Raw genomic sequence first — 15,010 nt, 5'->3', positions numbered from 1 at the left:
GCGCCGCCTCAGTTTGCATAGCGCCACGTGACGTCACAGAGCCCGCCCGCGGGTAATTTGCATACATAAACACGCGCGCTCGCCGCCCGCGCCGCCTCCATATATGGAAGCGCGCGGCTGGGGGGCTATGCAAATTTACACACAAACGCACGCCCCGTGACGCACCGGCCCCCGGCCCCGCCCTCCCGCCTATGCAAAACACTCCTTTGCATACGCGCCCCCGCCCCCCTCGCCCTTGCGCCTCTCCTTCCCGCCGAGGGCGCACCGGGGCCGCCGACGCTCCGCCCACACCCTCCCCTTCCTCCCTTCTCCCACGCCGCGCGTGGGGTGACGCCACCGCGCCAGGCGCCGTGGCGTCATAGGGCCGCGTGCCCCTCGCGCGAGGCGGAGCGGCGCTTGCGCGGTGCCGCCAGCGCCTGGCGTCGCCCGCGCCCCCTCCCCTCCCCCCCCCTTTTCGCCCCCCCACCCCCCCGCCGTGCCCGCGCTCCCCCCCTCGCCCCCATGCGGCGCTGAGGCGGCGGCGGCGGCAGCGGGGCGGCCCCCGGGGCGGCGGGGACCGCAGAGCGCCATGGAGGGCATGGACGTGGACCTGGACGCGGAGCTGATGCAGAAGTTCAGCTGCCTGGGCACCACCGACAAGGACGTGCTGATCGGCGAGTTCCAGCGGCTCCTCGGCTTCCAGCTCAGCCCCGCCGGCTGCGCCTTCTTCCTCGACATGACCAACTGGTGCGGGGGACCGGGGGGGGCGGCCGCCGGTACTGAGGGGGGGGGACGGGACGCGGCGAGAGGCCGCCGGCCCTGGGGCGGCTGAGGGGAAGGGCGGGAGGCCGCCCGCCCGCCCCGCGGAGGCCGAGCGCTTGAGGGGAACCTCGGGAGGCCGCCGGCGCTGAGGGGGCCGCGCACCGAGCCGGGCCGGCGGCCTTACTCCCCCCCCTCCCCGCCGCCCCGATCCGCCTCAGGGGACGGCAGGCCCGTCCCGCCGCCCGCGGGGCCCCGCCGGGGTGAGACGGTGTTTGTGTCGGGCCCCCCCTTTCCCCTCCCCTTCTCCGGGGTCGGCGATGGCGGGGCGAACCGGCGGGGGGGTGGTGTGTTCGTGTGTGTGTGTGGGGAGGGAGCGGGAGCTATCATGGCAGCGCGGAGGAGGAGAGGAGCGGGACGGGGCTGAGGAGGCACTCGGGTTCGCCTCCCGTCTCCAGCTTGGGGTTGTGATTTTGCCAGTTCGAGGAGCTCGTCGGTCAAAGGGCTGCAAAGCTGTTAAAGAGTGACTAATTGATAGGAAGAGGGGCATGTGATCCAGCGGACCCAGGAGCTCTTAAAGGGCGCTTTCTCTGCGGAGCCCGGAGGATGAGCAGAAGTCAGGGATGGATTACGGTGCCCTGGACCCCAAAGCAGGCTTCCGAAAGAGGGGAAATTGTGGTGGAAAGGCGCTGTGGAAGTGTTAAAGCTGCCGAGGTCTCCGTGTGAAAGTTACCCAGGTGTTTGGCAAAAACTTAGCACCTGCTTGCAAACTAGGGGTGTCTCTCTAAATACTCTGGCTTTTGGTGTATGTGTTGGCTTTACAAAGGCTCCCTGTGTCTGCCCTAGAAAAAAAGCAGGTACAGGTTACCAGGGAAGCTGCAGCTCGAGAAAAACGTGGGAAATAAGCAATATAATGGTGAAAAACAGAAACCAGGAGTGTTAGTGGTGCAGTGAGCCCAGTGACTGCGAAAGAATGTTGTGAAATTGCTGCTGTCTGAATTGTGAGGTTTGACTCTTTATTACCACTCGCATCTTTTAAGCCATCTCAAACAGCTTTGCTGTTGTGTGGAGCACTAACCAAAAAGTGAGCCTCTTGTTAGGTTTGCATCTCTTCACTGTGATGGATGCAGGAGAGCAAAGTGTTTTCTGTTTCAGATATTGCTAACAGAGATTACTTAGCTAAGCTGGAGTTACTGTTTTTTTCTTAGGGGTATAACACCAAATCCAGAAACCTCAGGTTTGAAACTTGAAATCCAAGTGAAGGTCTTGATATCAACAGTTAGGAAAAAACTTGCACGGAATTGCTGAACTAATAAACAGTAATAAGACAACTTTGTCACCTTTTTCCTTCCATCCTTCACTCCTTCTACAGCTCTATATTGAATTATATTGGCAAATCTGCATCTGCAGAGGGAGTAAGGGAATAGCAAATAATACACCATGGGCTTTGTAAGCTGATACGATTCAAAAGAAGGTTTCTCTCGAGGAGTTCAGAAGTTTGCTTTGGAGAAGTGGTTCACGGCAGAAGATGCTTTCCCACTTTATCCGTGTGTTGATAATATGAATAAAACTACTGACACAGCAGCGTAATGCTGTTGGTTTGTTTTGTTTTTTTTTCCTGTGATGTTCCTTGGGAGAGCAGAAAGCTTAGCAGAGCTGAACCTGAAGGTTACTCATGAAGATACTATGTATAATCATAGTATTCCTGGTTTGTGTTGAAGAAGCTCTTTCTTTTCCAGGAGTATTTGATTTCTTTTTGAAGTAACAGTATCTCAAATACAATCTTAGAACCAATGGCTTTTTAAAAAAAACCCAAAACTTTTAATCACAGTTGAAGAAAATCTTATGTGCTGAAAATAGCTTTCATTTCACAATTCCAGTGGCTAGCTTGGTTCTGAAAACAGAAGTTTTCAAAATTTTTTTTGAAGTATTAGTTGATCAGCCATGTAGACGGATGGGGGCGTGTAAAAAGGAAATCTGTTAAGTTGGTGTAATGTATACAAGAGTAGATGAAAATAAGTACAGGCTGTAGTGTGATTACTCTTAGTGGGCTTAAAGCCTGTGAGAGTTTAACCTTTCAACAGCAGGGAGTTGAGTTAGGTATGCTGACAGGTGCTGCTCATTTTTCTCGTGTGTTCTTGCCAGGGCGCTGCTTTCCTGACCTGCGGTATCATTTGTTGTGCCTGGTTTTGTGCAGTTTGCAGTTCTGGCGCTGTGTTTCTGTCCCATTCTCCAGCTCCCACCTCTTCTTAGTATGGCCTTCGGGTTATTGGCCTGAATATACTAACCCTGCTCTCGGTCATTATAAAAAACTGCAATCGAGACACATTTTCCTTTTCTGGAAACACCTTTCCTTTGTCATGTTGAAGGACCCTGTGTAATCCACACTGCCCCAGCTGATGTTAGGCAGTGGCCTACTAGGTTTGTTTTTTGTGGCCTAGAATTCAGGTCAGAATCTTCTATCACAAGTCTGTCCTGCAAATAATTTGTCTCAATGAGACTGTCAAGTCGCTTTTCCTTTTGTTAAAGGTATGGCACTTTTCTGCAGTGATGATTCCTTCCCTCTCATTCTGCACCAGGATTAATGCTTATCTGCAGGAAATGGTTGAGGGAGCTCACAGCAGGGGTGAGAGAAGTGCACTCACTTGGTAGACTGGGTTCTTTTTAGTGATGCCCATGTATAGGTTACTTAACAAAGATGTAAATAATTTTCACTAGAACTTTTTTCACAAGTGTAGCAAGCTGCTCTTTGGTGATAATTGTGTAGTCTCCAGACCTGAAGTGAATTCCCTGTTGTATGTCTTTCATGTATTGTGCAGCAAATAATCTGAGCTGTAATGTGTTTTGAAAGAATATTCCCAATAGAATCATTAGTAATTGTATTTAACATATTTAAAGTGACTTCGCAGTTCTGCTGAAATAGAGGGATTATTTTAAAATAGCTTGTTCAGCCAATATGGGGAAAAAAATTAGAGGTTGATTGTGGAGCAATATAGATACTTGTAAATAGCCTTTAAAAGTCTGTCCATTTCTCCAGTTTACCTGGAATTGCTCGATGTGCTTTCAAAGTTCTGGCAGACTTGGGGCAGTACTAAGAAACTGCCAGCTGGTTTTATTAACAATATTGCAAAAATGCTTCAGGTAGAACATATGCATCCTAAGTTTCTGAGACTGTTCCTTGATCTTCAAGAAATACAGGTTAAACACTTTGGTGAGTTGTCTTTTCCCCTGTTATTTATTAAACGCTTTCCTAGAGTTCTGCCTTTTTTTAATTACGCATTGAGTTCTGTTTGTGGGCTGTTCTAACTTCTTAGCTTTCTGCTCCATAAATCCAACTTTGCCCTTGCTGAGAGTCCTGGCTGTACATTCTTTAATGGCAGCACGCATTGTCTGTTTTACTATTTATTTAATTTTTCATTAGAAGTTGTGAGGCTTTAGAGTGAGAGGTTGAGCTTTCGCTTTTGGCCTAGAGCCAAAAGTGAACTTCTCCAAAAGATGTTTTGGCACCAAAAGGTTTCTTCCTTGGGAGGAAAACCCAGGCAGTGTAGTTGGGAGGGCATTTTGCTGCCATTGCATCTAGGATAAAAATCCACCCTCCATTAAATGGCATGCTTAACTCTCACTGCTCCCTTCCCCCCTCCAGATGTTATGCAATGCAGAAGCCCGGCTGCCTGCACACTGAAGCACATCCAGCACCGCAGGTTTGAGGGAGGGGGCTGTGAGGAGTGATTTTTGTGGTAAAGTTAAGTTCCAGGTGTTGACTACAACTCTTCAGTGTTATGTGATAGTATGGCCAGGAACATGTCTGAACTTGTCTGGACTCAGTCTACCTACATAAGAAACTCCTGAAAACCCTTTGTGCTAACGTTTTAAAAATGGGGATTGTTTAGGTCAGACAGTTGATGCTGAATGAGTCTGTGCCGAAATACCTACTCACAGCCTTCCTCACACAAGAACAGGATAGATGGTACCAGGGCAGGTTGGACTTTTTGAAAGCACTTGCAAAACAAAACTTCATAAGTGTCAGCCTAGCCCTGACTGGTTTCCAGCAATATGGATTAGCGTAAATGTAAAAGCAGTGGAAACTTTGCACAGAACATGCATTTTATTTTTTGTTGACACTCACTTAAGGCCAATTTCATGAAAGTCATTAGATTCCTCCAAAGCTGCTATGGAAATTGTATAGTGATGAGGAAGAAGAATTATTTTTTTTAATTGGACAGTATACCAACTTTGAGGGTGAGAGGCTGGAGTGTAAGGCTTGGAACTTCTTCGATTCTGTGAGAAAGTGAATTAATTTGATTTGAAGTAGCTAGTGGTGCTGGATTTAAAAATCCATATTTCAACACAGTTGGCTGTGAAGGGATTCCTAATTTGGAAGACTTAATGTATGTATATTTCAGTAATTTACATGTAATATTTCTTTATGTTCTCTTTTTAGCTTTTGTTTAGAAAGCTGAATTTTTATTAGTGTAGTAGGTGTGATATTTAATTGAAATGTGTCAGATAATGATGCCTTCCATTGTGTGTGTGGGGAAAAGTTTTATTGTTGCTAACGCTAGCCTTTTTTGATCTAGCTTTCTGGTGAAAAAGGTCTTTTTAACGTCTTTATTTGTAAGGTAGTCAGATCTCTTCTGGAGGTCCTCAGTTTTTTTCATATGCTTAGAAGAATTTGTGGCTGTATCATGATTTACCTAGTACTCTAAAGATGACATTTTGCATGAAAATATTTATAAGTTTATCTCTGAAAAGACTACAGATATCTGCTGTAAAAACCTTTCTGTATTGTGTAAGATGTAGGGCGTTTCTGTATGTGTGAGTGAGGGGAGCCAAGGTGAGGTAGGGATTAGCTAGTGGTGATACCAATTTTTACATCAGAAATCTGAAATTTTCGAGCATAGCAAGGAAAATGTATCTAACTTTTTTTTTTGCAAGTGTTTTATTGGTCTTGGAGAACAGACAGAATTTTTACTTTTAACAAAATTAAAATTGCCTTATAAGTGCACAGTTTTATCCCTGTGGGTGGGCTGTTTGAATTCTTTATATCAAATGAACCACCTATATTACCCAGAAGGGGATGTACTTGATTGAGAGTCTAAAGACATGTTTTAGCTAATAGGTTTTTTTAATTGCTTTTACACTGACTTTGTGTAAGTGTTTAATTTTTGCTTTCTAGCAAAGATGACACGATGCTACTTTAAGTAAAACTTGGATCTGTGGATGAAAGCATATTTATTTACACTTGATATTAGTGCTGGAGTATAGGTACTATTCAGAGAAATACTTGAAGCGTATTCAGGTAAGACATCAGGACATACAGAATTTAACATAACAGACTCAAATCAACAGGATTCATTCATACATGTTGCATTTCCCACAAAGGGTAACACTAGTACTCCTGGTCTATCATGATTTTTAACCTTGCAGGTGTTTGCAGAACTGCCGTTAAAAAAAAAAAAAAGCTTGTAGATGTCCTCAGTTAACATATTTTTGGACTGCTTTTTTAAAGAAGCTTTCCAAGTCTGTGTCAGGCAACACTCAGGTTTGAAATGCTCCTTCTCAGCTTGGACACAGACAGGTTACCACGTGTTGGCTGAAGGATAGCACTGGCGTGCAGGCAGGCTCTTCATCTCAATGTCCTTGGCTTTCCTGCACTTACTGTATTTAAAGAGTTTGTTGTTTGTTGGATGATATACCTAGTCATCCTACGGTATGGTATTTTTCCAGTCTTCAAATAGTTGTGTGCTATGTTTCAAAGATCTATGGAAAAAGCATATACAGAAGGCAAATGTAAGGACATGCAAAGTCAGACTGTGCAGCCATAAAGATTTGAGGCATTGCCTGTCAGAATATGAATATTGAGGTGGAATGTGGGGCCTTAGCTGTGCCATGAAGCTTTTGATTGTGTGGTTATATCAAAAGCCAATTTTACCGATTATAGTGTGGCTCTATGTGATTGGTCTGGTATAGACGGGTTCACTGCAACAAACTGCTGCCATTAAAATACCTGCATTTTTATTCCAACCCTTACTTAAACACCAGCAACCCTGCAAGAATTTAGTTGATCTCTTAGATGAAAGCACTAGTTTTATATCATTCTCTAGATGCAAGTATGCATCTCTCCTATTACTGATCAAATACTTCTGATTATAGACCTAATATGGTGGTTAGATTTTTTTGTTGTTGTTGTACGTTTGTTGTGGGGAAAAAGTCTGTTCTTATCTGGTCTTATATCAAGATCTCTTCTCTAGTTTTTATTTGGAAATCCTGACTGAAGTATAAACAAATTAATTTGGTTTCCTCAGCTGTTTGAAGGCAACATTTTTGTTGATGTCCAGTAAACTGATCAACTGCTACCAGAGAACTCTGATTTTCAGTATATGTTCTGTCTTGCTACATTTACTGAGTTTTCCTCTTTTTCTCCACATGTGAGAAGTCAAAGGGAAGGTAGGATAAAACAACACACGGTGGGATTTTCTCTTTCCCTGAACTAATGAATATAAACCCCTCTTTCATGTTCATATTGGCACTGTTGGATTTGCCATAGAGATTATTATGCCATTGCGAGTGGGGAGTTGTGGTGTGTGCTTTACTTAAGAAGAGTTCAGGGGTCCCTGCTGTGCACGTTTTGTCTGCTCTTTGTCTCAGTCTGTGGGACTGCTATGATTTTACATTTGCTAATCTACATTCAGATAAATCTGAGGAAAACTTCCCCACTGCTCTGTGTAAATCTCAAGCTTAGTTTTGATACTGCATTCCTTTTGAGAGGGCAGTGGGGGGAATCCTCGTGTCTGGAGGAGGCAGGAAACCTGAGACCTGATCTTTCAACTCAGTCCTCCTCCTCCTTCCCTGGAAACTTCTTGGGTTTGTTCAGTACTCATCCAGGCATCTATTAGGGAAGGGATAGCGGCGGGTGGGAAGTCATATTACTTTGCTTCTCCCTGTATCAGCTGATAAAAACAAGAGAGTCTTGTGTTCTTTATGTGTCTTGGTACGTAGGAAGTTTTTTAAGTAATCTAGGTCTTAATGCGACTCTAGTCCGATCAATATTTGTAGGTGGTGACCATTTGAACTGAATCCAGTGAGAAGAGTAAAGCACTTGGTTTAAAACATCGTTTGCGTTTTGATAAAGTTAAGTAGTAGGGAAGAGGGAAGATGAGGATTTAAACTTGATGGCATTCTTACTCTGAAACAACTGATGAACTGCTGTCCTTACAGGCAGAAAAGACACCATAGAAACAGGGCTTGTGGTTCTTGATGTACTGTCGCCAAAATGTCAGAACAGACTGGCAATCTCTGAGCTGTGGCTGCTGCTAAGCAGTGTGCCCATAGGGTCATTCATGCCCCTATGGCTGGGGAGCAGAAAATAGTTTGTAAACTGTTTATTCTGTTGCGGCTAACTTAAAGCGTAGTGGATGTCGTCTTAGTACATGTGAACTATTGTAGACTGTTGCATCTCTGGTGTCCACAACTGTCCTCTGAAGCTACTAAAAATAACAAAATTATAGAATTAATTAAAAATATTTTCTTGGACAGCTTTTATCTAGTGCATTAAAAAAACCAAACACACACCTCCTCTCCAGAATAACTCAAATTTTGACCTGATTATTTTGAATGAAATCTAGACTTTAAATATATTGTATTTTTAACTATGGAACATACTATAATTGTGCTTTTCTCCAAGTTACAAAACATTTAAAAATTGGGCGCATGTGAAATGGAAATGTAAGCAGACAACTGTAGCAGAAGGAATTGGGTACAATATAATTTTAGTCCAGCTGGACTGCCTTACATGCCTGAACTTGTTCTCAGACAGTTTCTGTAGCTTAATCCCCCTTCACTTTAATGCAGACAATTATAGATTGGTGACATAGTTTATACTGAGGAATTAGCAGTTACAGAATCTTTTGCCTACTGGCAGCTCTTGATTACTTTCCACTGGGAAGAGCTGTTGCCTGTTTTCAATGGCAGCAAGTAGAGAGCAGCTCCTGCTGTGACATTCTCAAAATATTTTACCCTACAGTTAAAGCTCCTGACCACCTGCTTTAGGAGGGTTCAGCTGCTGGGGATGGCTGTGTGGGGTTGTGCTTATAGCAGCATCGTAGTATTGATTCTGTCATTGAGACCACTTGCCGTTGTTTGGCAAGGTACAGTGCTCAGCCAAGCGCAGGCACCACAATAATGGTTAAACTGCCGATGTGCATGTCTTTGTATGCATGTAAAAGCCTGCTAAAGGAAAGTGATTTCCTTTGGTGGTTTGGGGTGCACTGAAAATGGTGTGCCTCTTCTGTAGCGCTTCGGTTTCTTTCCTTGTGCTGCCCCTGCAGAGAGCCCAGTATTGCTTCTAGTCACCACAGGTTTCTGTCTTCTTCCTGGAACATCCCACTTGTATTTGGAACTGGCTGTTTTCAGCTAAGACAATGAAATGTTTTCCTGCGGCTTCATGTGAGAAAATACATAAGCTTCGAATTAGCCAGCTCTTTTTTTCCCGCTCCTTCAGCTGTGTAAGTTCAGCTTCCCTCAGTGGTCCTTTTGGATCATCTAACATCTTTTAAGGTAGCTCCCCAGCCTCATGGTTTAGTGTAAGAGAGGTTAAGAATGAAGATAACTGATACGTAAATTTTGATTTCTGAAATTAAGTCTACTGAAAGCTATTTGCTGATTAAAATTCCAGTCCTTCAAAACATCTTGAGACTTTCCACTTAATTGCCATGTGTCATCCCTATTGAAAATGTTTGAACTGAAAACTCCAGGTAAAAGTGCTTCCCTGTGGCGTAATGAGCATATCTCTTCCCCCTACCCCCTTCAGTTTTCTCTAAGGCTTTGAGTGAGGCATCTCGTATGTCAGGAGCAATAGGATAGCTGTTTGAGATGTCCTAGCCCGTAGTGTTATCAGTCCAATTCCCCAGTAGCTGGGGCAAATAAAATCCAAATAAGATTCTAGAGACTAAGAGACAAAAAGAGTGGACTTAGGATTGCCTCATTTGGATGTCCTCCATATACATTTTTAGTCTCTCCCACCTGTATCATGTAGAGATGTTCCATTATTTAGGAGTGAGAAATTATCCATCTGCTGCACTATTTCTTTTGCACATTTCTTTCTGTTTTTAACACCTTATGGGGTATTACAGTGCCTGGTTACATACTGCATTTGGAAAACAAGAAAAAGGTCTGTAAAGGTTGAGAATTCAGTTACGGAAAGAGTACAAGGTGTTCTACCTAATATATTATGTTCTTGAGATTTTATTGTACTTTTATATCGCTGCTCAGTTTTTGCATTCCATGTTTCCAGGAGAATAATACCCATGTTGCTTTTCTCATGACAAAATACTGCACCATATGTGAGTGCTGAGGACATACAACGAACATATATTACAGCTTGGGCACTTGCCTGGCTTTTCCTTCCTTCCACAGAGGGAGAGAAATGTAACTTGGCATTCACTTTATTACAGTTGCTCTGTACAGCAAAGTGACCGAGTCCATTTGTCAAAGTGCTTTCTACTTGACTTAATAAATGTCCTCTACTTACTGTCTGTGTATGATCTAAGGGCTACATCCTGTGTGAAATTCTGAATTGAAGGCTAACTTGGTATTGCCCTGAGAACTCTAGCCTTTGCTTTTTCTGACAGCTCAGGAGAATCAGAGCACTAGAAACTTTCACCCATTAGCTGGTGATAGGTGGTGTGGCTGTAGGAATGGGCAGGAGCTAGTAACAACAAAATTTGCATGCTGGATTTTGAGCTTAAGCTGTGATTTTATTTGAATTTTTATACCACCCCCCCAATCTATCTTTCTTTAAAAAGAAAAAAAATATTTGGATCTTTCATAAAAGAATTTGACAATAAATGAAAACTTACAGGTTCCAATAACATTTGTAGTTAAAATTTTATTTTTTAAGTTGTTGCTTTCTACTGTAAATGTTTTTTTGGAGTGGAATTCTTATGTGTCACCACATACATTAGACAACCTGCACATAAGTGATTTTTTTTCGAGTTCAGATCTTTAAGCTGATGGATTGAAAACAAAACCACAATACCATTCCTTGTGTCCGCCATGCACGATGGCTGGTGGGAGCGGTGTGTGGGAAGGTTACAGCTGCTGGATGGTGGACGATTCTTCCAATTCACTTTACCTGTTTTGAGAATATCTGTTTGCCAGGACTCTAATGTCTCTTGTCTCGTCTGTTAGGACGACCTGTTTGTGTTGCTTTCCTTCCCAAGATGCTTAACTTCTGTGTATTGAAAGAATCATACGTTTTATTGGTAAGTGAAGGATTAGGTATTATGCGTGTGCCCTGCTTTGCATAAGGCTGCAGTGAGTAAGCCTCAGTGCTTTGGTTTCTTCATTCTGCTAAAAGAAGGATCTGATTCAATTAATAACAAAATATTTCTAATTACCTGTATATTGCTTTTTGTTAGGAGGCCTCTAGTTTGTGAATTGATTTGGAAGAGTTTCTTTTATTTTTGAATACTGCGTGGTGACCTAGTTAATTGGGAGTAATTACTCTCTAAATATATTGGTTTAACATAACAAAAGGCTGTCTGGAAGAAAATGGGAAAGGGAAGGAATGGCTCAAGATAAACCACCTCTTTGCAAACACTTAAGAGTTGTTAAGGGACATCTCCAGAGCTATTAGCAGAGAAGATTTTAACTTCACTATTGTAATTTAGCTCCTGAGGCTTGAAACAAAGCAGCAGAGCAAAAGAATTGATCTGAAAACGAACATTTTCTCTGGTTCTGCGGGTAGTATTTTGTTGGAAAAGCACTTGACACATAAGAGTCATGGGTGCCCTTGGAGCGGAAGGAGTGGGATACTGATAATTAGAATGGATTTGGTTGATAATGTGGAGCTATAACCTTTATTTGCTGCCTTCTACCCTCCCTCTTTCCAGAATCTTGCTCTTAGGACTAAAATTGAGCACTATGTTGATTTTAAGTAGACTCACCTCATCGCTGGGGTGACTTCTGATTGCAGGCTTTTTTCAGGAGTTTGAGCCTAAATCCTGTCAGACCTGCTCAGTAACTATGGCGGAGCTACAAACTATTGCAGTCCAGGACTGCTCTAAAAATGGTAAAATTGCTTAATTTAGGAAAGCTAAGGAGGGCCTGACACCTGAAGGCCTATGTTAAGAAAGAGATGTATGGCCATCCCTGTAATTATGAGGGATCAGTCATGTAAATTACACTGGCTGGATTTGGCATGCTCATCTTCGTTTCAAAGTTGTTTGGTTTATAGTAGTAATTTATCTCATATGGCAGAGAGCAAAGGGGTAGCGTGGTGCAAGGCACACCTAGGAGGAGTAAAATAAAGCAGGCATGGATGTGTAAGCAGAAGTCTTTAGATGATAACCCCTTCCTCTCAGCGGTCTAAGTCTTCATTCCTGTCCCTGAACTATGTGCAGTTTATGCAATGCAATTACAGCTGGGGCACAAGAGTGAAGACCTAGAAAAAAAATTTTTTATATATATATATAAAAAAAAAAAAGAGTCAAACTTCAGGGCCTTGAGTGTGTTTGACCTTGAAGCCATCTCTCTCATTAATGCTTGCATTTGCTTGTAAACTCCACTAATGTTGTCCCTATAGTAGAAAGGCAGAGCAGCAGAATGTACTCCTTCGTCTCAAAAACCTGCAAATAATCAGGTTGCTAATAGTTGGCCTCTGCAGATGGCACTCATTTTCCCCAAGCAAAGTACTGCATTCAAACTGATACTTGGGGGTTTTGGGGGGGCAGCAAAGGAGGGGGAGTGCTGTCTCTTGGAAAGAGTGGAAACAAAGCTCAGCAGTGATACGTCGCTGGCTTTGCTGGTTGTGTAAGCAGAGAACATGACTAAAATGTGAGCGCTGTGGGTATCTCTTGTAGCAGAGTGGTGCCGTACAGCCTCTCAGTGGCTATCTCTTAGGGTTGGTTGTCTGTGTCAAAGAACTTAAGTCAGATTTGCTTTGTCATCCTGACTTTGGCTCTTACCACTTTCAATTTCTCTTTAGTTTCTGGAAGCTTCTTTTTAATTTTCTAGTGGGAAGGCCAAGATGTAGCCAAACATGCAAAAGGGCTCACCCCAAACAAAACCTGCTGCACATTGATCAAAATGGTGGGAGCGGGAAGGTGGGTTTGTGCATATCTGATCACAAAAGGGTGGCAAATCTGTTTTTCAGCATGTGTTCCCCTTTAGTTAGTTTTTAACTAAATGCTGCAGAGGACTGGAGTTGTTTCCCAATGGCAAAGCAAGCAATGAAATATGACACAGGGAGTGGAAGAGGGTTGGCAGAGGGCCTATGTGCACAAATAGCCCACTACCTTTTGAAGCTTATTTACAGCCAAGCAAACAAAAAACAGTGCAGGCTGCCTTACGAAGAATTACAGTAGAAATCTTCCCTTTGGAACTTTTAATTTTTCCTCTCAATGTCAATAAAAGGTCATTACTACTGATTCCAGAATCATAACTCACAGTTGTGAGTATATCTGAACATGTATTTATGTAGTAGTGGATTAGGAAGAGAAGGAGCTGTATTGCTGTCTTTTGTAGCTCTTAGAATATCTTTTGCCTTGGATTGCTGTAATACAGGAAGAAATCCTAGTGAAAACTAAACTCTAGATCATTGTGTTAGCTGGTTGAGCGAACAGGAGTCTCTTGGCACAGCCCTGTTGTGAGTTATGTAAATCTTGTGCAGTGTATAAGCAACAGGCGGTTGGTGACGTAAAACTGAGCATTTGTCTCTATTTATTGGCTAATGTGACATGCACCCTTCCTGTAGCATTTGACTGAGCTGGCTGTATTAAATATAGCCCTGACACTCCTAAGTAGAAAATGCCTCAAGCTGAATAATGGTTTCTGGTCTGAAATTCATTGTTCTAAACATGGAAATCTTACACGGTAGCTCTTCTGTCTCCCCTTCGTATCAAAGTGCATTCCGTGTTGATGGCGAAAGGTCTCACTGCAAGGCTCAGTTTGCTGAATTTGCCAATCGATCACTGTGGCTGTGTTGTGCAGAAGATTCCTCCAGTGCCTCCTAACACTTTGGCTGTTCGCTGGGAGACTTAGCAGAATGTCAGTAACTCCTGCGGTTAACACAGCGTGATTATCTTCTGTCATTCGTGATGGATTACCAAACTGATACATCTGTTGTTTAGGTCCTCTCCCACCCGCCCCCATTGCGGGTGGCTCGCAGATCTGCCTAATACTGCTATTACCCCCTCTGACCCAAGCTCCAGTGCTATTAGCTACTACGCTTGGGGTCTCCTATGTTTTTTGTGAGGAGAAAGCAGTGATACTTCTCCCATGCAGTTCTGATTTTATCCAGAATGTCTGTTTTTTTGTTAGGGTTTTTTTTTTTTCCCCCCCTTGAATGCTGTAGGAATTGAACAGGAGGCAGTTTCTTTGCTCACCGTTTCGAGCCTCTTTCCAGCTGGCAAGCAGTCCAAAAAGCCCTATGTTTGCTCTTTCTCAGGGTCATGCTGCAAATGTTTCTCTTGCTTTCACCTTGGCTTTCTGGCTTTGGTTTAGACACATGACACTCCACCACACAATACAAACCCTCAGTTTATCGCTGTACCCATATAGCACAGCTTCTGACTAGCCTTCTGCATGGCTTTGTTTTAGGTGGTGGTTCCCAGTTCTTGAAGGTTTTGGGATTTTTTTCTATCCTGCTCAAATAAGCAACACAGATTTTTGTAATCATGAAGGTAGTTGTTATGCCCATTGCATTTGGTGAGATTTTACTCATCTCCATTTTCACAGCACCTACTCACAACATGTAAATTAGGGCCACAACCTCACAGACATGCGTAAACAGAAGAATTACATGACTTGCCAAACGCTTATATAATAAGTTAATAGTATATCGTGGAACGGGAGCTAAGACTCACGAATCCTCTTCCTGTTTGACTGTTCCTCTTTTCAAATTAATTATCATATGAGTTTCAGCTACGCTGTGACTCAGGAATCAATAGCATTTGTGGCTTTCTGAACATCCTTAATATATCGCAGACTTCCACTGTCCTTTCTTTATTCAGTAAGAACTTTTGACTCAGATGGTTTATAAGTTCCTTTGAGTTGTGACTATCCAGAGCTGAGCAGGCACTTTAATGATTAATAAATAGTCTTGGAGTACTCGTGGTTCATGCATGACCATATGTTTCAAAAGCAGCAAGGCTTGAGTTGTTATCTGTAGCTACTGATGTCCTTTGGCCCCAAGAGTTATCACAAGAATGTTCTTCGTGTTTTGTTCATCTCGTGCTCCTTTTGGACCTTTTGTGCCAAAATGAAACAGAGA

General features: G+C 43.2%; 1 protein-coding gene across 2 annotated transcripts in view; it reads left to right on the top strand.

Annotated features, from left to right (window-relative positions):
* The first annotated feature begins 422 nt into the window (after window positions 1–422).
* ILRUN (inflammation and lipid regulator with UBA-like and NBR1-like domains) overlaps window positions 423–15,010 on the top strand; it is a 30,932-nt gene continuing 16,344 nt past the window's right edge. Inside the window, exon 1 of one of the 2 annotated variants that reach the window (XM_075055378.1) lies at window positions 423–726. In XM_075055378.1, coding sequence (XP_074911479.1) covers window positions 569–726 — 158 coding nt within the window. In that variant the 5' untranslated portion in view covers window positions 423–568. The remainder of the gene's footprint in view (window positions 727–15,010) is intronic. The other variant, XM_075055379.1, reaches the window with a different exon arrangement.

Source organism: Buteo buteo, chromosome 23, assembly GCF_964188355.1.
Source record: "Buteo buteo chromosome 23, bButBut1.hap1.1, whole genome shotgun sequence".
Lineage (NCBI taxonomy): Eukaryota > Metazoa > Chordata > Aves > Accipitriformes > Accipitridae > Buteo > Buteo buteo.
The sequence above is the reverse complement of the archived record's forward strand: the minus strand, read 5'-3'. Positions and strand labels throughout refer to the sequence as shown.